The 27,396-nt window shown below is 38.3% G+C and overlaps 1 protein-coding gene across 1 annotated transcript in view; it reads left to right on the forward strand.

Annotated features, from left to right (window-relative positions):
• Positions 1-27,396, forward strand: part of LOC126335256 (probable methylmalonate-semialdehyde dehydrogenase [acylating], mitochondrial) — a 61,653-nt gene that overhangs the window by 20,527 nt on the left and 13,730 nt on the right. Inside the window, exons 8-9 of the mRNA XM_049998299.1 lie at positions 1,178-1,357; positions 23,345-23,443. Of these exons, the coding sequence (XP_049854256.1) occupies positions 1,178-1,357; positions 23,345-23,443 (279 nt within the window). The remainder of the gene's footprint in view (positions 1-1,177; positions 1,358-23,344; positions 23,444-27,396) is intronic.

Below are 27,396 nucleotides of genomic sequence, written 5' to 3' on the forward strand. Positions count from 1 at the left end.
TTTTTCCTGTACTTCCAGTCACGAATCCATCCCTGTAGTTTGTCAATTTTGTTAATGTCCATGGCTTGGTCGGAGATTTTCTCCGCTCAGGGACTGGGTGTTGTGTTGCTCTAATAATCATCAGTTCATCCCCATCGATGTGCAAGTCGCAGAAGTGGAGTCAGCTCGAAAGACTTGCACCCGGCGAGCGGTCTACCCGACGACAGGCCCTAGTCACACGACACTTTACCCTGTATAAAGTGTCTCATTAACCCATATCACTGCAGATAACCTATTACCCAGAAATCAAATAAAAAATGCTAGGCAAATGTTTATTTATCAGGAGCGCTAACCAATGTCATGGTCTTTCTTGTAACTTTGTTTATTACCAAGATACAAGCAGGAGTATGTCTCTTCTAAATAGCAACCTATATTTTTTATGAAGTAATTCACTTCCTTTCAACAAGACATGTTTAAACAGCATTATTGTACTATTCACATAAACACTGCGTTGTTGAAATCTTAACACAAAACCAATTGACTCATTGCAGGAATCTGGGTCAATGAAACTCATCACCTTACTGAATTAAAAATAAATGTGCTATATAAAAAGAAAGTACTGCCATTCACATCTGTATGATGAAGAGTTAAAAGAGAGGCAGTTGTGCTGGGTAATACAGTATGCCCCTGACAGTTAAACAACATTAATATGATACATTTTTCATTTTGCTTCTGGACAGCACATTATTTGGGGGGAATCAAGTGGGACACACTGAATATGAATTGGACCACATCTGACATCAAAGTTAGAACTGTCTGCCAGAGTGGGACTTGAAACTGGGACTTTCAGCTTTTGTCGGTGAGTGATTTACTGACTGAGCTACCCAAATGCAACTTATGACTCGCCATCACAGCTTTAAGATGAAGGTCTCAGTTTCAAACCAGATCCAGTGCACATTTCTAATCCACCAGGAAGTTTCAAATCAAAGCACACTCTGCTTCAGAATGAAAATCCATTCTGGAAATACGTCTAACGTTTATTGCTGTCATTACATTTTTCACTATCTCAAGAAGCAAATTATTTGAGATGTTGTCAGTTATCACTTTTTATTTGGGAAGGACATTTTTTGGTCATAAGTGTATGTACTCAAGATTTTCTGTGACATTAGCACTACAGATACTTTTCAAAAATTTACAGCCCAATATGAAATGTTACAAGGAGGAAATATTTGGTCCAGTTCTTGTAATTTTGTCGGTTGACACTCTGGATGAAGCAGTGGAGCTGATCAACAGAAATCCGTATGGTAATGGAACAGCAATTTTCACCACTAATGGAGCAACTGCTAGAAAATTCACCAATGAAATCGATGTTGGACAGGTATGTATACAGCATTTTTTATTGAATTATGGTTACTCTGACATAAAATTAGAATGTTTGAAGCTGTAGAAATTATTACAGGATGTTTTATCACCTACATTTTCAAATTACCCTTAACTTTCTGTATCAGTTGAATGAATTCATCAGATTTTACTTCTTACCCATGTTCAGTGTTAATTCGTTCAACATCTGTTTAATTACTGCAAAACTAGCTGGCAACATATTTCTTGTGTGTTACATTTGGAACTGCTGCTTTAACTATTTTAAGCGATACTTTGGGTATGGGGTAACCATTGCAACCAATTAAGCCATAGTTCTTCTGTTGGTAACGTTTCTTCCTCTGCACATTCACATACAAAAAAGCTACAGACTGTTAAACTTGGACTGCAGTGAAACAATAAAAGGGAACCGTTGGTCAGTGAACTGTTGGCATGAAGTAAATGTGCAACATCATCCCACTGAAATAACTGATCACACATGAACTTTGAAGGATCTCCAGGTATTATTCACAAATATTCATTTTGCATGAAATGAAAGGTGCATCATTGGACATTGTACTCCTGCACTCTAACATTACCTTACAATGTCCTTATACCTTCTTAACATAATTGTACAGCTTTTTTCCCATCCAGAAATGAATAACTGGCCAGTCATTAGTAAAATTATGACAAAGTTGTCTTGAGCCCCATACAGTATTCAGTCTCAAGGACACTGTTACTGCAAACAAGGTGGCTGCAATTTATTGCAGAAGCGGCATATTCTCAGCATGTTTCTAATTCCATTAACAGGTGGAGCTCTTTCAGAGTATCATTGTTGCCAAAATTCCTTTGGAATTTCAAAAAATATCTCGTTACTTACGGGAACAAAGGCATGTTTGCTCATGTGGATTGTATTCTTGTTTTCCAGTCACCACCGTTATTGCATGTTAACATTTATTGAGATCCTTGGAAATGCCAGCCATGACAAACTTTTCACCTGATGTGTGAGATATAAGACCAGCAAAACATCCTCAGATTTAAGGAAGAACGTAATAATTCCAATTCCAAAGAAAGCAGTTGCCGACATGAGTGATTACCATCAAACCACCACTTTAATAAGTCATTGTGTCAAAAACATTTTACACATATTATTTACTGAGGAACAGAAAAACTGGTGGAAGCCAACTTCTGGGAAAATAAATTAGGTTCTGGATAAATGAAGGCTCTGGAAGCAATACTGGTCTTCTGATTTGCATTAGAAAATAGGTTACAGAAAGGTAAAGCTGGGTATGTAGCACTTTTAGAATTAAGGTGCCTCTCCATAATGCCTATTTTCTATTTAACTTTTCTCATGTGCAATAATTTACAACAGTGGAAATACGCATGTGCGTTTTGAGCATGTGTAGTTGCCTGGAAATGGAGGCTGTGCGTTAAGCACTTTGCTCCCCACCAAAGGTGGGAACTTCATGCATTCTGGCTGACGACAGGCAGATGGGGCCCTGTGTGTTTCATTGTGTAGTGTGTTGAGGTTATGCTGTGAAGGGATTTGTCTGCTAATGGCTGTTGACTTCAAAAGGAAGCACACTTAAATTTATGGATGATTACAGACAAAGAAAAGCCATATGGAGTTTGAGACATGATACCCTAAGCATCACCTATTAAAAAAAGTATCTGATCATGTTACTGTAAAGAATAAGGCGATGTAAGTTTCAAAGTAGAAAATGAGAATAATAATCAAGGAATTTATGAAAAGTGTATATGAAAACTATGGACAAGTATTAATGATACGATGACTTGGAGAACATCTGAAAAGCCTGATATATGATGAAAAGAAACTATTAGAAATCAAAATGAAGGACATTGATGATGATAAAAATACAAATTGGAAAATACAACCTCGATTCTAGAGGATTTTGACCTTTATGAAATTCCCAAATTTGGCAAGTCTGAGGGTACTAAACTTACATATAATCTTTCAGGATTAAAGTTGTGTAAATAACTTTTTTATAAAATAAAATATAAATGCTGCAGTGAAGTTAATAACCTTCATGTAACGACTCTGAACCCCTCCTTAAGTGTTACACAGTTTCAGGAATAATCACTGAAATGCTTTGTTTTGAAATGCAAACTAGAGTCCAAATTGGTGTACAAGTTGCTGGTTACTTGCTAACAAAATGTTGTTTGCAGCCTTATCACAGCAATTTCCCAAGCAGAAAATCTAAAAGTTTACTGTGACCATCCGAATTTTTTTACAAACAAAATGTTGTCGTCACTTTGTATTTCTACTAACTCTTTTATTTTGATACTTCTTTACCTGCAATCGCTTCTGTATTCTCTTTATCTATTGACTTTTCATCACAATGAGTGCATCACCAAGATCCCAAGCAAAGAAGAGGGTAGACAGCGGACTGATTGTGCAATGGGGCAACATGTGGGTGCAAAACACATGTGAACTTGCATTCTTTCTGCAAATTTTTGTGAATGTCCTTTAATTCCCAAGCACTTGAGATTGCACACAAGGAAAGAGACATCATGTGGACATACCTTTAGGGAAAGTAGTCCTCGGGGGTAAAATTTGGGAAGTGGAAGTTTATTTACAGCTTGTACAGAAAGTAGTTACACTTCAAAGAATGTGAAAGGGCAGCAGTGATTGAGAGAAGATAGACAGTGCTCTAGCCTATCCCTGTTGTTATTCAATCTATACATTGAGCAAGCAATGGAAGAAAGCAAGGAAGAATTTGGAGAGGGAATTACATATAAAGGAAAAGAATTTAAGACTTCGAGGTTTGCTGGTGAAACTGTTAATGTCAGACAACATAAGAGTTGGAAGAGCAGTTGAACACAGTAGATTTTTTTTATGCTGATATATTACATTTTATTAGGGAACTACACCAAAATTGGTCAATGAATTTCAATATTCAGGCAGCAAAAAATTATGGTCAAAGTAGAACAAAAAATTCAGACTGGCTGTGGAGTGTTGGGTAGTAATCAGATGGCCAGTACTTCATGTCGTTACATTGTCTGTGCATGCCTTACATACACATACCTTTGCCATTTACAAGAGCCTGAAAACTATATTTGTGATCAGCCAGAAAGCAATGGAGAACATACTGACTATAGTTTCCAGTATGAAAGTCCACATTACTCTATGTGATCACTGAAATAAAATTTTCATACTTGGTATTTGCTCAGTGGTATCAGGAACTATGACTATAAATACAAATTTTGAGTTTTAACTCATTGATTTATTCTGTAAAAACTCACATGCATGAAGTATGAAAATAATAATAATAATAGTAATAATAATAGTAATAATAGTAATAATAATAATAGTAACTAATAATAGTAACTAATAATAGTAACTAATAATAGTAACTAATAATAGTAACTAATAATAGTAATACCCATGGAGGCCTGGAAAAAGAATAGGCCTCCGGTATGTTCTGCCAGTCGTGAAAGGTGATGAAAAGAAAAAACCACTAATAGGTCTAAACACCCTTATAGTGTGATTAGTTGGTTCAGGACAGAACTAATGAAGCCTCAGACAAGCGCTGTCATGGTCAGGGACGACACTTGAACCCTATGCCCGTTCACAATGGTAATGACACTGCTTGCCAGACGGAAAATGATTTAAATCCAAATAGAGGTGTTTTGCAGGATATGCTTCCTGCAACCATCCTAGAAGGAAAACAAAGACAGAGGATGAGATGGTTAGATGAAGATAATCGACACCCCATGTTCTGTTATTACCAAGCAACAAACGTAAGAACCAACACAACTGGATACAGGTCACAAGTATACACAACATTTATTACCAGATACCCAGAATTAAAATTTTTAACAGAACGACAACTAGCTGATCAGATCCGTGTAACAATAAAAAACAACAGGATACCCCAGTCAGAATTAGAAAACATCAAACAACAAGTACAACAAATACTGGAACAAAATAATGTGCAATCAGAAGAAGAAAATACAGTAATCGACTCAAACATCCCAGATCAAACAAAGAAAGAACAACACACATCAATTAAATGAAATCAGATGAAAACAAAATCTTAAGACAGCCACCAGAACAAGTACAAATAGAACACGAAGTGACACACATGTTAGATATAAAAGGAAAAATTTCAGCTGACATATATAGAATACATAGACACAAATACAAACATTAGACCATTCTTGTATAGACCACCAAATAACCCACAAGTTGAAACAACAATAACAACTATCAACACAATCATAAACAACAAAATAAATGAAAATTCAACTATGAAAGAGTTACAACTACTGGTTTATATAGGAGCATTCACTACACTAAATATACACACTAGGCAGAGATCAGAACCAACCAACACACAGAAGAAACCCACAAAACCAGCATGGCAACACAGGCTACAGACCAGAATAGAAAAACTGGGAAAAGACATCGGACAGCTAACACAATTTATAAGAAATGAAACGTCAGACAAAAAACGAAAAAGGCTAGGTAAAATCTCACAACACGAAGCAATAGAGCAATTAGATAAAAAGAAGCAAAAATTACAAGCATTGGCCTAACGACTTAGAAGATACAAAAAAAGTGAAAATGGAAGGAAACAAAACCAAACATTCAACACAAACCAAAAGAAATTTTACCAGACAATAGTTAACATGCACATTAAAATAGACAATCCACCAAGCATAACAGACATGGAACACTTCTGGAGCAACATACGGTCAAACTTGGTACAGCAAAACAGGCATGCGTGGTGGATAAAAGCAGAAACAGATGCATACAAGATGATACCACAAATGCCTGAAGTGATAATTTTGCAACATGAAGTCACCAAAGCAATTAATTCTACTCACATTTGGAAAGCCCCTGGAATAGATAAAATAGCAAATTTCTGGCTAAAGAAGTTCACCTCAACACATTCACATCTAACTAAATTATTTAACAATGATGTAAATAAAATAGAAAGAAACTTCCACATGGGAAAAATATATTAAAAACAAAGATTCCAAGACTTACCAAGCGGGAAAGCGCCAGTAGATAGGCACAATGAATAAAACACACACACAGAATTTGAGCTTTCGCAACCGGCGGCTGCTTCGTCAGGAAAGAGGGAAGGAAAAGGAAAGATGAAAGGATGTGGGTTTTAAGGGAGAGGGTAAGGAGTCATTCCAATCCCGGGAGCAGAAAGACTTACCTTAGGGGGAAAAAAGGATAGCGCACGCGCGCGCACGCGCACGCGCACACACACACACACACACACACACACACACACACACACACACACACACACACAATATCCATCCATACATACACAGACACAAGACACAGACACAAGCAGACACAGTGCTTTCCCGCTTGGTAAGTCTTGGAATCTTTGTTTTTAATAAATTATTTAACAGTTACATTGCAGACCCATACACATTCCCTGATACACTTACACATGGAATAACTTATCTGAAACCTAAAGATCAAGCAGACACAGCAAACCCAGCTAAATACCGCCCCATAACATGCCTACCAGCAATATACAAAATATTAACTTCAGTCATTACACAAAAATTAATGACACATACAACACAGAACAAAGTTATAAATGAAGAACAAAAAGGCTGTTGCAAAGGAGCACGAGGATGTAAAGAGCAACTCGTAATAGATGCAGAGGTGACATATCAAGCTAAAACTAAACAAAAGTCACTACACTACGCATACATTGATTACCAAAAAGCTTTTGATAGTGTACCCCACTCATGGTTACTACAAATATTGGAAATATACAAAGTAGATCCTAAATTGATACAGTTCCTAAACATAGTAATGGAAAAATTGGAAAACCACACTTAATATCCAAACAAATTCAAATAATGTCACATCACATCACACCCAATACAGATTAAGCATGGAAGATACCAAGGAGACTCATTAAGTCCTTTCTGGTTCTGCCTTGATCTGAACCCACTATCCAACATGCTAAATAATACAAATTATGGATACAATATTACTGGAACATACCCACACAAAATCACACATTTGATATACATGGATGATCTAAAACTACTGACAGCAACAAATCAACAACTCAACCAATTACTAAAAAGATAACAGAAGTATTCAGCAATGATATAAATGTGGCTTGTGGAACAGACAAACGTAAGAAAAATAGCATAGTCAAGGGAAAACACACCAAACAAGAAGATTACATATTGGATAACCACACCGACTGCATAGACACAATGGAAAAAAACAGATGCCAATAAATATCTAGGATACTGACAAAAATCAGGAATAGATAATACAAATATTAAAGAAGAACTAAAAGAAAAATATAGACAATATAGACAAAGACTAACAAAAATACTGAAAACAGAATTGTCAGCAGGAAACAAGACAAAAGCTATAAATACTTATGCTATACCGTTATTGACCTACTCATTCGGAGTAGTGAAATGGAGTAACACAGACCTGGAAGCACTCAATACACTTACACGAGCACAATGCCACAAATATAGAATGCATCACATACATTCAGCAACAGAAAGATTCACATTAAGCAGAAAGGAAGGAGGAAGGGGATTTATCGACATAAAAAACCTACATTATGGACAGGTAGACAATTTAAGAAAATTCTTTCTAGAATGAGCAGAAACTAGCAAAATACACAAAGCAATCACTCATATAAATACATCGCCTACACCACTGCAATTGCATAACCACTTCTACAACCCTTTAGATCACATAACATAAACAGATACGAAGAAAGTAAATTGGAAAAAGAAAACACTACATGGCAAGCACCTGTATCATCTAACACAGCCACACATCGATCAAGACGCATTCAACACATGGCTAAGAAAAAGCAATATATACAGTGAGACGGGAGGATTCATGATTGCAATACAGGATCAAACAATAAACACCAGATATTACAGCAACCATATTATTAAGGATCCCAACACCACAACAGACAAATGCAGACTTTGCAAACAACAAATAGAAACAGTAGATCACATCACAAGCGGATGTACAATTCATTGCAAATACAGAATACCCCAGAAGACATGACAATGTAGCAAAAATAATACATCAACAGCTTGCCTTACAACATAAACTTATAAAACAACACGTTCCCACATACAAGTATGCACCACAAAATGTACTGGAGAATGATGAATACAAATTATACTGGAACAGAACCATTATAACAGATAAAACACCACCACATAACAAACCTGACATCATACTCACCAATAAAAAGAAGAAAGTAACACAACTAATCGAAATATACAACAAATATATACAACAAATATACAAAAGAAAACAGGAGAAAAAATTGAAAAATACATCCAACTGGCTGAGGAAGTCAAGGATATGTGGCATCACGATAAAGTTGACATTATACCAATTATACTATCAACTACAGGAGTCATACCACACAATATCCACCAGTACATCCACACAATACAGCTACATCCAAACTTGTATATACAACTACAGCAATCCGTAATTATTGATACATTTTCAATTACCTGAAAGTCCCTAAATGCAATATAACGTATACTGTACAGTTAAAAGGAAGTCATGCTTTATCAAGGTCCGCGTTACTTCTGACCAGACATGAAGTCTGAGATAAGAAAGAAAAAATAATAATAATAATAATAATAATAATAATAATAATAATAATAATAATAATAATAATAATAATAATAATAATAATTATTATTATTATTATTATTATTATTTTAATGATGATGTAAATAAAATAGAAAAACTTCCACATGGGAAAAATATATTAAAAACAAAGATTCCAAGACTTACCAAGCGGGAAAGCGCCGGCAGACAGGCACATGAACAAAACACACAAACACACACACAGAATTACTAGCTTTCGCAACCGATGGTTGCTTCTTCAGGAAGGAGAGGGAAAGACGAAAGGATGTGGGTTTTAAGGGAGAGGGTAAGGAGTCATTCCAATCCCGGGAGCGGAAAGTCTTCCCTTAGGGGAAAAAAAGGACAGGTGTACACTCGCGCGCGCGTGCGCACACACACATATATCCATCCGCACATACACAGACACAAGCAGACATATTTAAAGGCAAAGAGTAAGGGCAGAGATGTCAGTCGAGGCGGAAGTACAGAGGCAAAGAAGTTGTTGAAAGACAGGTGAGGTATGAGCGGCGGCAACTTGAAATTAGCGTAGGTTTTCTTCCTAAAATCCTGCCCCGAAATGAGATCCATCCTTCATGAAATCCTCCCCACTCCACCAAGAGTGTCTTTCTGCCGTCCACCTAACCTTCGTAACCTCTTGGTTCATCCCTATGAAATCCCCAAACCACCTTCCCTACCCTCTGGCTCCTACCCTTGCAACCGCCCCCGGTGTAAAACCTGTCCTATGCACCCTCCCACCACCACCTACTCCAGTCCTGTAACCCGGAAGGTGTACATGATCAAAGGGAGAGCCACGTGTGAAAGCACCCACGTGATTTACCAACTGACCTGCCTGCACTGTGACGCTTTCTATGTGGGAATGACCAGCAACAAACTGTCCATTCGCATGAATGGACACAGGCAGACAGTGTTTGTTGGTAATGAGGATCACCCTGTGGCTAAACATGCCTTGATGCACGGCCAGCACATCTTGGCACAGTGTTACACCATCCGAGTTATCTGGATACTTCCCACCAACACCAACCTATCCGAACTCCGGAGATGGGAACTCGCCCTTCAGTATATCCTCTCTTCTCGATATCCGCCAGGCCTCAACCTCCGCTAATTTCAAGTTGCCGCCGCTCATACCTCACCTGTCTTTCAACAACTTCTTTGCCTCTGTACTTTTGCCTCGACTGACATCTCTGCCCTTACTCTTTGCCTTTAAATATGTCTGCTTGTGTCTGTGTATGTGCGGATGGATATATGTGTGTGTGTATGTGTGTGTGTGTGTGTGTGTGTGTGTGTGTGTGTGTGTGTGTGTGTGTGTGCGCGCGCGAGTGTACACCTGTCCTTTTTTTCCCCTAAGGGAAGTCTTTCCGCTCCCGGGATTGGAATGACTCCTTACCCTCTCCCTTAAAACCCACATCCTTTCGTCTTTCCCTCTCCTTCCTGAAGAAGCAACCATCGGTTGCGAAAGCTAGTAATTCTGTGTGTGTGTTTGTGTGTTTTGTTCATGTGCCTGTCTGCCGGCGCTTTCCCGCTTGGTAAGTCTTGGAATCTTTGTTTTTAATATATTATTATTATTTTATGCATACTTACAATAAAATCAAGCACTTTATTACCCCTTGCCCAATTTCTCATTTCATCCTCGATGAATTCTTCTCTTGAATAGTAGCATTTCTCCCACAGAATCTGCTGTAGCCTTGTTTTTAAAATTTCTGGCTTCATGTTAAATATGTTTTTGCCCATTGACTTGTTGTATATTGTCAACCCGTATATTGTGGCATCTGTGCATATAATTTCAACTGGCGTGTGGGTAGCATAACATTATTTTTATTTCTTGTGTTATGTGTATGGTTAAAATGATTCTCCTCAAATAATTTTTATCTGCTGTGCTGGAAGATTATAATTTCATAAATATATATATAGAGGTAACATTAAGGATTTGTAGTTTTTGAAATAATGGGCGACAATGCTCTGTTCGCTGTGCAGGGCACATGTATTGGACAATTTTCTTTTGCAGTTTCAGTATTTGAGATACACTACTTGAACTTCCCCAAAAAATTATCCCATATCTAATGACAGATTCAAAATAACTATGAAAAGCATGTTTTCTGTACTCACGTCAGTAGAATTTGCTAGTATTTGCATTGCAAATGCAAGACTGCTTAGTTTATTTGACCAAAAGTCAACATGTGTGTTCCAGCTTAAGTTCTTGTCCTCATATAGTCCCAGGAATTTGACCGTGTCAACTTCTTTCATAGGTTGATTGTTATATTGTATTTTAAGTTCTGCACATTTTGAATCTGTTTTTGAAAAATGGGAATTCCTTAAAGTGGGTTTGTTAATACAGAGTTCTGTTGTACTTACTATGTAGCAGAGAGGTTGATGGCAGACTAAAAAGCAGGATGGAATAGTTTATAATCTTTTGGTCAGTACCCTTCCTTGGAGCTAACTCAATAACAAAATCACACTTACATATGCAGTTTTTCAATATACTCTGTTGATTGTTAATGTATCTACCATATGGTGAACAGTACCTATATTCCTCCCTCTGAGTAATGTTTACAAAGTCTGAAATGAAAAAGTAATTCTCAAAGTTTTGACAGCCATGCAGGCAGATCAAATTCATGGCCAGTTAGTGTTTGCAGTGTGTCAAAGAACTAAATCTGTAGTACTGAATAGATTTACTAGATAATACATAACAAGAAGCAAGAAGGAAATGAGAAGCTTTGCCAGTGACATAATTATGTCTGGCAACAATAGACTTGAATATCAAAAGTAAAATGAGGACCATGAAATGTTGTCTGTTAAATTTTGGCAAATGTAAGGGAATTGCATTGCGACAAGACACTAAGAGTAGTAAATGAGTTTGCTATCAAGAGAGTAAAATAACTAACAGTAGCCAATACTGCGAAAGAGAAATGCATTGATGAGCCAAAACATCATGACCACATACTTAACAGTGTGTTTGTCCATACCTAGAATACAGGGTGATTCAAAAAGAATACCACAACTTTAGGAATTTAAAACTCTGCAACGACAAAAGACAGAGCTAAGCACTATCTGTCGGCAAATTAAGGGAGCTATAAAATTTCATTTAGTTGTACATTTGTTCGCTTGAGGCGCTGTTGACTAGGCGTCAGCGTCAGTTGATGCTAAGATGGTGACCGCTCAACAGAAAGCTTTTTGTGTTATTGAGTACGGCAGAAGTGAATCGACGACAGTTGTTCAGCGTGCATTTCGAACGAAGTATGGTGTTACACCTCCTGATAGGTGGTGTATTAAATGTTGGTATAAACAGTTTACAGAGAATGGGTGTTTGTGCAAAGGGAAAAGTTCTGGACGGCCGAGAACGAGTGATGAAAATCTAGCACGCATCCAGCAAGCATTTGTTCGCAGCCCAGGAAAATCGACTCGCAGAGCTAGTAGAGAGCTGCAAATTCCACAATCAACTGTAAGGAGAGTCCTACAAAAAAGGTTAGTTATGGAACCTTATCGTCTGAAATTGGTTCAAGCACTGTCTGCAGCTGATAAGATTAAAAGAATCTATTTCTGTGATTTTATCCTTGCTCAAATGGAAACAGATGAATCTTAAGTTTCAAAGATTGTGTTTAGTGATGAAGCAACTTTCCACACTAACGGGAAAGTCAACCGTCACAATGTCTGTATATGTGGCACTGAGAATCCGCGGGAAACAACTCAGTATGAAGGTGACTCGCCTAAGGTGAACGTTTTCTGTGCCATTTCAGCCAATAAAGTTTTTGGTCCCTTTTTCTTTGAAGGTGCTACTGTAACTGGACTACAGTATCTGGAGATGTTAGAGAATTGGCTGTTCCCTCAGCTCGAACAAGAAGCACAATAATTCATATTTCAGCAGGATGGAGTGCCACCACATTGGCACTTATCTGTCCGTAACTACCTGAACGTCAACTACCCGAGGCGATGGACCGGCCACAGGCAGCCTGTGACAGAGCACTTCATCACTGGCCTCCAAGAAGCCCTGATCTTACCCCCTGCGATTTTTTCTTATGGGGGTATGTTAAGGATATGGTGTTTCGGCCACCTCTCCCAGCCACCATTGATGATTTGAAACGAGAAATAACAGCAGCTATCCAAACTGTTACGCCTGATATGCTACAGAGAGTGTGGAACGAGTTGGAGTATCGGGTTGATATTGCTCGAGTGTCTGGAGGGGGCCATATTGAACATCTCTGAACTTGTTTTTGAGTGAAAAAAAAACCTTTTTAAATACTCTTTGTAATGATGTATAACAGAAGGTTATATTATGTTTCTTTCATTAAATACACATTTTTGAAGTAGTGGTATTCTTTTTGAATCACCCTGTACAATACAGGAGCAGTTCTTAGTGGCATGGATTTGACAAGAAGGTTCGGAGGAATGTGGCACCAGAAGTGTGTGCAAAAGTGACTAAATACACTTACGTTATGTTTGTGAGTGAGAAGTTGGTGCCAGTGACACAAGTGCATTCCATTGGGAGGACAACAAACCAACATGAGTTCACTATCACATTCCTGAAATCACTGTAGCATGATTAAGGCCTTGTGACAGCAACAGTTTCCCTGCTGGTGGCTGTCATTCTGCTAGGGAAGACATTAAGCCTAAGAGGATGCAGGAGGATGCAATAATGATCATGTAGTCCACAGCTGTTGTGCAGTCTGATTTCTGTCACAGGTCCCATGGAAGCTGAGGTGAATAGCCGCATAGCATAACACTGCCTCTCACCAACCTGCATTAGTGGTGCAGTGTGAGAAACTGGAAATGGAAGCAAGTTGGGGTGAGAATCGTAGCAGATGTCAAAGGTCTCACTACATAAGTAGTTTCAAGTGGATATAGGCTGCAGTAGTTGTGAAGAGATGGGAAGTCCTGGAAAACACAGGGACATGGGGAGCTGAAGACTAACAGCAATGATAATTTGATGAAATTGTGTTGTTCCTTCTGCCTGTATTAATACACAGTTCTGAAATCTAACCTGCATAAATCTTTGTTTCATAGGTTAACAATGCTGCAGTTTATTGAACTTTGGCCATAGGTTTCTGATGTGGCAAACAAAATTGATTTCCACACACAAATTGTGTAATGAAATAACATGCTGTGTGTTTATTCAAATGATCACAACATTTTAGATATTTCAGCAGTGATGATTCGTGCTACATAAGTTACTATGTTATTGCATTGTAAGCTGTCCCAAAACTCCAAAGATACTGAGAGAAAAATGAGTCAGATTGAATAAGAATTTTCACAGATTCCTATGAAAAACGCAGTAATATTAACAATCCACATGTCCTAAAAACTGTGTCCTACACTCTTTGTGCAATGTATGGACAATCATCCTGATAAAGTCCTGCATTTCTTGCCCTCTTCAGTCACATTTCTTCTCATATTGTCCATGTAGTCCTGTACATTTCTTCCTTAGGTCTTCACATTCATCTCTCAACACCTCTTTTAATGCCCAGTAATTTGTCTTATTTCTTTAGCTGTTCTGCAGTATGTCTTCCTAATGTTAAAGACTCAGCCACATATTGTACCACTTTCCTTAGTGTTGCCTTGTAATGTCTAATCTCAGTGTTCATAGACACATTCTTTTTATGGCGTGTCTCTCTGGTAATTAAGAAGGCTGACTTTGTCTTTTTCATCCTGTATCATTCCTTCACTGTTTTTGTTTCTTCCTGCTGTACATTCTCAGAGTTATTGAAATTTGACCACCTTTTGCATAGTGCCATTGGGTGCTTTCCAGTGTCAGTTTCCTGAAGGTGATCATCTGTCCCAACCTTCTTGTTATCTTGCTAAAGTTGTCAGATTATTCTAGCAGAACAGAGTGCAACCACCAGTAGTTGTGGGACACAAAGATTCATTGTCACTTGAATCATTCCAGTGACCGGCAGATAAGGTTGACAAGACTAGCCGTTCTCATGGGGTTTCAGTGAAGCAGTCACCAAAACTGATCAGGGCCCCTAGTTTTCTGCCAAGTAGAAGGTTTGAAACAGATGCTCACAAGGTTATGTGGCAAGCTTGGCTGCATTTTCTTAGGTGTGTCCCATAAAATAGATAATTGTAGGTCCCCCTTAATTGGTGAGGGGTGCACTGTACATCAGAGGCTGCTATAGAGGTAATTGTGCATGACGTACACAAGAGTTTATTAGATAAAGCAATTGTCTGTAGAGTTCAGATAATAATATCACCCCGAAGATTAAACAACTACAATGCTATCAATCAACACAAAGCATTCACAGCAGTCCAGGAGTTTGAAGCATTCCTAAAATGCATCAGAACTCGCATACTTGGTACGGAAAGCTGGCTGAAATCCAGAACTGTCAGGATAAGAACTTCGAATAAATATAAGTGATTATAGAAAGGGTAAGAAAGTGGGTTACTGAGGTGACATCAGTTGCAATAAGCAATTCAAATTCTCTGGGACTGAAATTAAAGCTGTGAGAATTTGATCAGCACTCAGTAACAAGGATGTGCATACATTTGTAATTATATCTTTTTATCAATCACCAAATTCACTTCCAAATGTTAAAAAAAAAAAAAAAATTCAGAGGAAACCTCAGAGTAGTAGTACGTATGTTCCCCTATCATACTACATTTATCGGAGGAGACTGTAATAATCCAACAATCGATTGGGATGATAAGGTTTGTAAGTAGTGGGGCTGTTAAGCCATCCTTTGAACCCATATTAAATTCTTTCGTTGAAATCTGGTTAAGGTTATACAATATAATTCCACAAGAGTGCGTTAGTATCCATGTATAGTTCTGTTAGCAGACCTGTTTTGGTGTATAAGGGGTGTGAACAGTAAGATGTTTAGTGATCACTCTGAAGGACATGAAGGTGCCACATACAAACATGAGACAGCTTTTGCAGCACTTGACCAGTGTTCGAAAGGGGCCTCCTTCCGGTCTCCATTTGGCTGGCTGGTCTAATTGTGCAATATCAAAATTTGGGGTGTTTTCAGATGCATGAGATAAAGATTCCAGTTGACAGAGTCCAACCATCACAAGGGAGGATCACTGTGTTTGGCACTAAGCACGTCACACCCCCTTTCAAATCTGTACCTCCCATCTCCACCTTCAGAGGTGGCAGGGGTAAAATACAGGGAGCGAAAGGCTATTTACAATTTGTACAGAAAGCGGATGGCAGTTACAAGAGGCAAGGGACATGAAAGGGAAGCAGCACTTGGGAAGGGAGTGAGATAGGGTTGTAGCCTCTCCCCGATGCTATCCAATCTGTATATTGAGCAAGCAGTAAAGGAAATGAAAGAAAAGTTTCGAGTAGGTATTAAAATCCATGGAGAAGAAATAAAAACTTGAAGGTTTGCTGATGACATTGTAAAGGACTTTGAAGAGCAGTTGAACGGAATGGACAGCGTCTTGAAAGGAGGATGTAAAATGAGCATCAACAAAAGCAAAACGAGGATAATGGAATATAGTCAAATTAAGTCGGGTGATGCTGAGGGAATTACATTAGGAAATGAGACACTTGTAGTAGTAAAGGAGTTTTGCTATTTGGGGAGCAAAATAACTGATGATGGTCAAAGTAGAGAGGATATAAAATGTAGACTGGCAATGGAAAGGAAAGCATTTCTGAAGAAGAGAAATTTGTTAACATCGAGTATAGATTTAAGTGTCAGGAAGTCATTTCTGAAAGTATTTGTATGGAGTGTAGCCATGTATGGAAGTGAAACATGGACAATAAATAGTTTGGACAAGAAGAGAATAGAGGCTTTCGAAATGTGATGCTACAGAAGAATGCTGAAGATTAGATGGGTAGATCACATAACTAATGAGGAAGTATTGAATAGAATTGGGGAGAAGAGGAGTTTGTGGCACAACTTGACTATAAGAATGGATCCGTTGGTAGGACATGTTCTGAGGCATCAAGAGATCACCAATTTAGTACTGGAGGGCAGTGTGGAGGGTAAAAATCGTAGAGGGAGACCAAGAGATGAAAACACTAAGCAGATTCAGAAGGATCTAGGCTGCAGTAGGTACTGGGGGACGAAGAGGCTTGCACAGGATAGAGTAGCATGGAGAGCTGCATCAATCCAGTATCACACTGGAGACCACAACAACAACAACCACCTCCCATCAGAGAAAGAGAATCCATTCTTTGCAAAATTGTGTCATCCCACATCACTGGTCAGAGACTAGCAGCAGCTAAACTAGGAAATTACCATCCCATGCGTAGGCTGCCATACCCACAACAGCACCAACGGTTATGTTTGGAGTAGAGCTGTGACTGGGAAGAATATACTGCTGATGAATAGTATCACATGGTGTTCAGTGATGAACTGCTGTTCTGCACTACCCTCAATGGCCATTGGCTGTGAGTGTAATGGTAGCCTGCTGAGAAGCCCCATTCTTCCAATGTTTTGGACAGATGCAGCAATGTCACTTCTGATGTCATGGTTTGGGGAGTCAGCAGGTCTGACTTTAGGTCACAGCTTACAGGGATTGAGAATACTCCAGTGTCACAACATAATGCCAAGGCCATCCTGCATCCTCATGTTACCTCTCATGTGACAGTCTTGATATAAAACTTCCTGGCAGATTAAAACTGTGTGCTGGCCCGAGACTCGAACTCGGGACCTTTGCCTTTTGGGCAAGTGCTCTACCAACTGAGCTATCCAATCATGACTCACAACCCATCCTCACAGTGTCATTTCTGCCAGTACCTCATCTGCTACCTTCCAAACTTCACAGCAACTCTTCTGCGAGCTATGAAGAACTAGCACTGCTGGAAGAAAGGATATTGCAGACACATGGATTAGCCACAGCCTGGGGGATGTTTCCAAAATTAGATTTTCAGTCTGCAGCAAAGTGTGTGCTGAAATGAAACTTCCTGACAGAAAGGCAAAGGTCCTGAGTTCGAGTCTCAGTCCGGCACACAGCTTTAATCTGCCAGGAAGTTTCATATCAGTGCACACTCCGCTGCAGAGTGAAAACCTCATTCTGGGTGATAGTGCTCATTCACAGAACCCCAGATATCCCCAGTGTAATGGGTGGGGCCAGCTCAGACATAAACTCCATCCCAGTGCCAGTAACAAGATGAAGAGTATGGGGAAATATAATGGTAACATGCATTAGTTATGAATGGAGATATTCAATAGGAAAAATGTAAAAAAATTATTTCATACATAAGTTATTAATATTTTTTAAGTAACTGTTAGTCTCTGCACAACATCACTGCACAAATCAATCTAAAAAATACAAAATTTGATTTAATAATGTCAAAAACTCTATCTTTTCCTAGCTGTGGTGAACATATTATGTGGCATACCATTATTTTCGTGCAACACACACAGGACAGCTGAAAATCCTCATATTTCATCTGCAGATGCATCTACGTACTCATCTTAATTTTTAGGTGTCTTCTTAGTTTTTATTGCTTTTCAGAATTTGTGATAAATAGGTGGTATGCAGTTCAGTGCAGATATGAGATCTTGTTCCTTCTTTGAGTCAGTTGGAACTGCCCGGAATACTTCTTTTGGAGACTGGTTCCTTCTAAGGTTGTAGGGCAATCTCGTTTGTGTTAACTGACTTTCTGCCAGTCTTCCCCATGAAATGTATTTGATACGAACAAGATTCCTGGGTGATCCACATCGAAGAGGAGCCGTACAGCATAACATCTTGTGCCATTTTACTGAGATATTCTGTTGGTTAGATGTAGATCTCATGTCACTGATTCATACAAAATCTACTGATGACATAACATGGTCACACTTCTTCCATCTCCACCTAATCTTCAGGGGCATTTACAAACTGCATCTCTGCAAACATACTGCTCCACAACAGCAAAATCTCGAACGGTTGGCAACATGTCCAGGAAGTGGGAAGTGGCTCTCAGTAGTGGAAAATCTGGCTTTTGCTATAAGCAGTGTCTGAACACACACAATGTTCCAGTTTTTGTTTTGCTCTGATCAGTTGCCTGAAATTGCAATCAACTTATTCACTCATTTATTGTGATCTTCAGAATACTTCAGTAAACAGCTGCCTATTTCCTCTGAATCCCTTGATGCTACTGTGTCATCCCAGACAAAGAAATGACCTGGTGATGAATTACAGGCATGAATACTAAAAAATTTTACGTCCACAGTTTCCCCTTGTAGAACATTGGACCTGCAGAGAGGTTAGGAGTGGGCAATGCCTGTTGTAGAAGTTACTACATGAATGTCTTTATCAAACACCCCTTCTCTTGACCCACCTGGGATTTTCTGAGATGTAACTCTTTCTGTATATTTATTTCCCTTAATTTTTCCTGGTCGTTTTTTGCTTCTATCAGTTTAATTTCATTTGAATCGCATCTTGGGTAAGTATCTGCTTTTGGCAGTTCGAATGAAATATTGAAATCTTGAATGAAAATTCAATAATACTTATCAAAGCATACAGGCTTCACTTTGATATCAGGACAGTATTCATCTTTATAATGGTTGCAGCAACTTTGTATGGAATATTGCATCAAAACACAGAGTTTTTCACCGTTATCTTTTCTGCTGTAGACATTTGTATTTTGGAATACCTTCAATATGTTTTTTGACTGACTGTACTTCTTCCTTTGAGTAGGCATGGGATCTGTTCTTGTGTTTGCCCTCTTCTATCTTCTGGTGGAGTAGTAGCCCATGTTCGCATTTTGGATAGTATGTTATCCACTCTACCTCTGTTATGCTGCAAACCATGTATGCTTAAAAATGCAACTTTACAGATGACAGTGCTGCTGCCATCTATTATAACATTGTAATTTCATTGCCTGTATCCCTTCTTTTTATGGTTCTAGCCACATAGAACCAAACAAAGTATTTTGTCTATTGAAGTCCCCAGTGTTTCAGAATGACTTGTTTATACTCTGTATAAGCTTCTCTTCAATCCATTCAAAACACTTTCTAGAACAATTTGCAGGAAGCTCCAACTAAATTTATCTCTTGGATCACTGTACCTTCTTTTGTAGTACATTCAATTCCACTATTCTTTGCAAGTTTCTTCTGTTGTTGTTGTTGTTTGTTTACTAGCTTTTATCTTTTTCTTGGTGTTTTTATTATGACGTCTTTATTCCCAGGGTCAGTTCTGTTGTGATCTTCTTCATTCTATGAAAAAAATATATTTTTGGTACGGATAGTGTAATATTTAAAAAGTGCTTTTAACCAGTAATATGGTAACCTCATCAATGATAAGATGAATAAATTGGTAAGCTAGAGATATGATAGTATTTCTTTATGTAAACATCCCATGATTTACAGAGGACAATGTAGTTGCATTAAAAGACCTGTTGACTCTATCTTCATATCAAGATCCTGTAAAAAAGTTGAATATGGAAATAAAATACGTAGCCTAACTAGCTAGCACAAAGATAATGGTAGCCAGCAAAAAACAACATGATGGGGAAAACAAAACTTAATTGACTTGCAGTAGAATTAATGTAAATAAAATCTTCCATCTCCTCATTTAAATTGAAATCTGTATCATTAATTTCATCATCAAAACAGTCAAATTACCACACAATTCACTTAAAATCACAAAAAAATGTCACAACTTCCCTCACTGCAATCTGCTGTTGCCTCCATTTTGAATTTGTGGGTTAACATTGTTTCCCACCAGCATATGTTGCACTCCACCACACACCATTGTGTGGCTTGCAGAGTATAAATGTAGATGTAGATGTGGGATCCCACAGAAACAAATCAACATTGTGCTGCCATCTGTCGTCAGTAAGATGAACTTCACCTAGCGTAGATCAGGGTTATCATTGTCTTACTGTACTTCGTTTGAAAAATTCAAATTTGAGGGGTACCATTGTCTTTCCTCTATACCCTTCAGATATTGAGAACTATTTACTCAGGTTGTGGGCCAGCTTGCCTCAAGAGAGGATACTACAGTTCTCACAGCCTCCCAGGTATACAATGTAAAATAAACTAGGTAAAGGGACAGTAGTGCCACATATTTAAGAGGATCTCAAAACATTTAACTCTGAGCAGGAGGATGTTGGAAACTGTGGCTCAAGTTTAGAAGAATATTTAACCATTACTGAACAGATATGTACCTAGTAAAGCAGTTCATGATGTGAAGACCCTCTCCACTGTGTACAGAGTTTGTTAAACTTCTTTAGAAGCTAGGACTACTGATCTTATAGTATGAAATGGAGCATAGTTTTATAGACAGAGAAATAACAAATAAAACACATTTGGCTCTCTAAAGAGAAATGTATTCTAGCATTACATGAGTATGTCCAATATAGTCGGATCTACTTTGCATCCTGTGTGTGTGGGGGAGTCGAAACAAGTAGTGACCCATGAGGTCATATCAACTTCAGAATTTTTTGTACATGTAATTCATATCTAAATTTTATTGATTATTTGCAGAGTAAAGAATTTAATTATGTACAACATTTAATAGGTAATGAGTTTTAATGAGATAGATATAAATATGTTTTGACATAGCAAATCATGTTGTCACATTATGCCTGATATGTTTTCTCTTTGTAAGAACAAAAACTTCAGTGTTGCTCAAGTGCATGATCAAGTAGTCGTCGAATGCGGATCTTCTGTAACTTTCATGAATTGTTAATTTACAACCTGGAGTTGATTTAAAAATTATTCTAGGGAACCATGGCCCGCCTCGGTGCAAACAAATCGCGCATGAATTCTCAAATGTTGGCACGGAGTTTAAGATACGTGGGTGGATATCGGGTGTTATCATCATGTGTAGGATTCAGTAACATTAACCACAATTTACAGACATTAGCTTGATACTATCAAAGACATATATGAGCATCATAGTAATTCCCTTGAAGCTTAAAGCAAGTAAGAAGCGATTTACTGTCAGGATACGACAAATATTGATCACTGCATAGTCAGCTTGTTCAATCGTTGCTCAGCAACTCGTAAACAGACAGTGATAGAGTTACTGAAATGATCTTTTAAGTATCAATGACCACCACACACACATCAGAAACTAATTACTCTAATTGTGAGTGACTTCTAGATTGGAAGAGTTTTTTTTTCAGCTAATTGGTATTAATAAACTTGTTTCGAGGTTCAAACTTCATCAATGTTGTCGTGCTCATTCAGTTTAGTAGTACAATATATAGTATTAGCTACACTACTATCTATAGTTTTAAAAGGAAAGTGAGCACATACCTGTTTTTCTTTTGAGATATGTTCGTACTTCAGTCATCAGTCTTCTCAAACCAGAGGTATGAGTGACGCCCCTCACAGCACTACAATATCGTGAACCACCACACACATGTGCCTACTTCTCACTACATTTCTGCATTGAAAAACCTGAGATACAGCCACGGTACGAAGAAGGAAGAAAGATGAGGGAAGATCAGTGAAAGAAATGGAGCAAAGAGAGAAGGAGAGGTCACATTATGAAGTCTTAAGTGCACCTCTTTACAGAATATTACAGAAAAATCTCTCTGTAAACACTAATTTAGAGTGTTGTTAATGACACTAAAGTTAAGTGCACACCTAAGAAAATGCAGACAGGCTTGCCACATAACCTTGTGAGCATCTGTTTCAAGCCTTCTACTTGGCAGAAAACTAGGAGGCCCTGATCAGTTCTGACGACTGCTGCACACTGTGCGCTTCACTGAAACCCCACGAGAACCGCTAGTCTTGTCAAGCTTCTCTGCCGGTCACTGGAATAATGACACAAGAACTGAAATTCGGGGAAGTAAAGAAGATGCTAAATTCCACTTCATAAGTTCCTCTAGAAATGAAGAGTGCTGCTCAGTTACATTCTTATATGCTACTAAAGTCTTGTGGCACTGACCTATTGCAGAACTCAGTAAAATTGAAAAAGTGGTGCAGGACCTAAAGGAATTGTGCGTTTGTTAGCCTGTCTGTTAACCATAATAAATTGTAATGCCTTGAAGAAGCCACCTGGATTGCCCTGACATAGTGGCAACAGTTCTGCTTCTGCCAAAAATGAATGCTAAACAAATGAGTTGCACCATTTTGTTCTAGCTCCTGTATCAACATGCTATAATGTCTAAACATCACCTGGAGTTACTGTACATGATCAAGCTCATAGGTAAATGCCTCAGGTTTGCCCTCAAGATAAAACAGCATTGCCTCTTTTATTTAATGTACTGAACACACAATTTGTCCTACTAGTTTTAGTTGCTCTCTATCAGAAATTTTCTTTAAGCGATAGGGAGGAGTGATCAGTAAGCCACTTACGAAATCTATTTTGTTGGGGGAGGGGGGTGCGGGGGAGAGGGGGGGGGGGAAGAGATATAGAGAGAGAGAGTGAGAGAGAGAGAGAGAGAGAGAGAGAGAGAGAGAGAGAGAGCGAGCATACAATCTAATATATTTTAAAATATGGATTCAATCTTGAATGATTTTTCAGGTTGGTGTCAATGTACCAATACCTGTCCCACTGCCAATGTTCTCCTTCACTGGTACGAGAGGATCATTTCTTGGAGATGCACACTTCTATGGTAAACAGGTAAGTAATTACTGTAAGTTTTAAATAGTCAATATTTCTTGATGGAAGTTAAGATTTAGTATATACTTCTTCAGCTGAAAGTATAATTGCATCTTATTTAAGCATTTACAGTTTTTTTTAGTTTTCAAAAAATAGCTGTGATTAGGCTGTGGTTAATTTTCACTGATATCTCCATGTATCTGAAGTAAATATTCTACGATAACTGTAGAATAGAGGAAATGATACCTCAGACACAAAAAACTTGTTTAAGATAGGTTCTTGTACTGAGAAAGAGTATAGTATTCCCCATAAGAATATGATTTAATTTGATAGTATTGGTTGCCAGAATGCTAATTTACCTAAACTTGCTTTCAAAGAGTTTCCCTTGCATATTTTTAAGCTTTTTGCTAATCACAGCTGTAACAGTTTCTCAGTGAAGTCACTACAGCAGCTGTTACTTTGTAGTGGTGTCAGTTTTCTAGAATTCAGTTTTCCTTAGTACTTCACATCCTCTTTGTGATCTAAGCTCACTAGACATATTATTAGTCAATGGTTTTTAAGTAGTGTTGTAAATAGTTTAGAACTGGTACCAGATGATCATGTGATCATCCATCACTTACACAAGTCATGGCATTGAAGTGATATCTTTGCACCAGTCAGTCATATGTAATCAACTCGGGAAGAAAGATGAATATGATACCGTGGTAGAGAGGGGTTTTCATGGGCTCGTTAAGCCACTGTGAATTAAATAGTCTGACTTGTTGATACATCAGTGGGGACAGTCACACTAGGAATAGTGACCACTGAGGGCAGTGTAATTCAGCATGTGAAGAATGTTTGTAAAATGGCCTTAATGGTTAGAGCCCAGATAGGAGTACCCATGATTGTCAATGACCAGTGGTTTCAGTGCTGCTGTCAGTAAATGCGGGCCCAAACCATGTGAAAGAGAAGATCATGCAATGAGAATTTTAGTAGATAACTTTGCAAAAGCCCATACTCAGTTGTGTACTGACCTGTACATCAGTAATGTGTTAAACAACACAAACTGGACAGTAAATGATTGGAGGTTGTCATGTGACCCAATGACTCACAGTTTTGCTTATTTTCAAATGATGCAAAGCATAGAGTACACAGAGAGGCCTGATGAAGGGCTTAATCCGTAGTGTGTAGGTTGTGTAATTTAGGGTGGTGGCGGATCTGTGTGATGTTTTGGGGATGTTTTTCATATCATTACTTGGGCCAACTAGTTCAGGTTACTATGAAAGTGAACAGGATGTTTGTTCCAACATTCTTAGTGACAGTATTGCCTTTTTTTACAATGTCATGATTTTTGGGGACTCCTTTGTTTGAAGAAAACATCCATGTTCAAAGACTGCATGCATACATTCCTTGTTTGTTGAATGCAGGCACCTTCCCACACCTAAACTGCCCAAAAACTCACCTGATCTAACTCTGGTAAAAAATTTCTGGGAGTACTTGGAACAGTTCTGTAGTTTGTTAACTCTATGGTATCTAATCGAGAGGCTTTTGCTGGATGCTACATATCTGGAGAAACATTGGGACTCCTTCCTTTACTGAACTGAGGCTATTATTAAAGCTAGATTTGAGGTTACACAGCATTAACAAGTTGTCTCATTTGTGATCAGTGTGGTTATATTCAGTAAACAGGGAACCTGTCCTACAGAGGTGAACTAATTAACACTGTTGAACTGGTCCTCAGTTTCCTACGTGAAGTTTGCTTTTATTTTCAGTTATAAGGTTTTGCTTTACTCTGAGGGAGGGGCGGAGTGGCTGAGGTTGGGGCCTCTCTTAGTGTTTTGTAGGTCTGGGACCCACGGCAACTCCCCCATGCAGAGACTGCTTTTTTATCTCTCTGTTTTCCGCTTTTTAGATCTGGCCTACCCTTTTATGCTTTCTGCTGTGTGTGTTTTAACTTCCTTGCTTTGTAGTTTGACCCCTCTGACTGGATCCACCCACTTTTAGTGGACCCTCTATCCTACACAAGAAACTTTTGAATCACAGAACTGATCTTGCTGTTTAGTCCCATAATCCCTCCGCTGCAATCAATCAGTCACCATTTAAATTCAGAAGATGCAATGTTCTTCTAGTGGGTACCAGTATGTGATTGAACTTAGAAAGTCTTCATTGATCCAGAAACAAATGTCGGAAAAACCAAACACAGTTGATTGACATTTCACAATTTTACAATGTAAGCTGAAATACACTCTTTGAAAATCTGAAGGTTGCAGGGATAAAATACAAGAAGTAAAAGATTGTATACAGCTTGTGCAAAAACCAGAGTGCAGTTGTTAGTCAAAGGACATGAAAGAGAAGCAGTAGCTGAAGGGAATGACTCACGGTTGTCGCCTGTCCTTGATGTTATTCAATCTGTGTGTTGAGAAAGCAATAAAGGTAGCCAGAGAAAAATTTGGGGAAGAAATTGAAGTTCAAGGAGAAGAAATAAAAAGTTTTAGGTTTGCCAAAGATATTTGAGTTCTGTCAGACAGCGAAGGACTTGGGAAGAGGTGTTGAATGGAATGCATAGTGTCTTGAAGAGAGATTAGTTGATGAATATTAAAAAACTGCAATTTAGTCAGGTGAACTGGGTTTTTCTGGGATTATGTTTGGAAATAAGATAGTAAAAGTAGTAGACAGGTTCTGTTATGTTGAAAGCAAAATGGCTGATGATGGCTGAATTAGGGGATATATAAGATGCAGACTGGCTGTAGGAAAAACAGGAATTCGTTAACATTAAACATAAATTCAAGTGTTGTGAAATCTTTCCTGGCAGAATTTGTGTGGAGTGTAGCCTCAGAGGGAAGAGAAACATGTATGATATTAGGTAAGAAGATACTAGCTTTTGAAATTTGGCCATACAGAAGGATACTGAAGATTAGATGGGTAGATCCCATAACTAAGGAGGAGGTACTGAATAGAAATGGAAAGAAAAGAAATTGATGGTACAACTTGACAAAAAGAAGTAATTGATTCACAGGACACTTAGAGGCATCAAGAAAATGTCAATTTGGTATTGGAGGTAAGTGTGGGTGGTAAAAATTGTAGAGGGAGACAAAGGGATGGATACAATATTTATGTTCAAATGGGTGTAGGGGCAGTAGTTAATCAGAAATGAACAGTATTTCACAGAATAGAGTAGTGTGGAGAGCTCCTGTATGTGTCCTATCTGTGTCATTTTGTAGCGGACATATTCTGTATTCTCATAATGACTGAATCATAATGCTTCAGTCATTGATAAACAACTTGCATTGTCAAGTGTTAATACTGTTCTACAGCCCTGTTGATTGCATCTTAACAACAGACTTACATGACCTTAGTTTGAGCTAGTGTGGAGAAATAGATGATGTTCATAAACTCACACAGTAATATGCCACAAGTAATAGTTATTTAGTAATGTGAATACTCTCATTTCTTTCATGTCAGGGTAGTATATGTCAATTGCCTATTGGATCACCATAGTTGTACCATATAATTTGCCTCTTTTCTTGGAACAGAGGAATCAGTGGAAGTAGTGACATCGGGTCGGTATAGACAGTTTCCACTCACTTCTAATGTTAGCTAGGAAACAACAGTGTGCTGAGCATGTAACATTCTGGTAGGCACAGTGATGATTCCAAATTTTTTTGAATGAAAGATCCAATGTGCTCAGGTTTTGACACCTGATCAAGTTGACAGCAAACACTTCCTGTTGGTGTGAGAAAAGAATGTCTGACTATCCTACACACAGCTGCATTAACACAATTGGAAATGTACACAGTAATTTTCTCACATTAAATTTAATATTTTAGTAAAAAATCAAAGGCATTTGAGAAGACGTGTAAAATTGCCTGCAACACCTCATTTTGAATCCAGCTACTGTATGTCTAGCATCAGATGTAGTGTGTCATCAAGAATAGGGTTCATGACCACTTGTTTATGCTTTTGGAGAAGAGAAAATGGAGGGTTGAGATGTGGAG

The sequence above is a fragment of the Schistocerca gregaria genome, chromosome 2 (assembly GCF_023897955.1).
Source record: "Schistocerca gregaria isolate iqSchGreg1 chromosome 2, iqSchGreg1.2, whole genome shotgun sequence".
NCBI classification, from domain to species: Eukaryota; Metazoa; Arthropoda; class Insecta; order Orthoptera; family Acrididae; genus Schistocerca; species Schistocerca gregaria.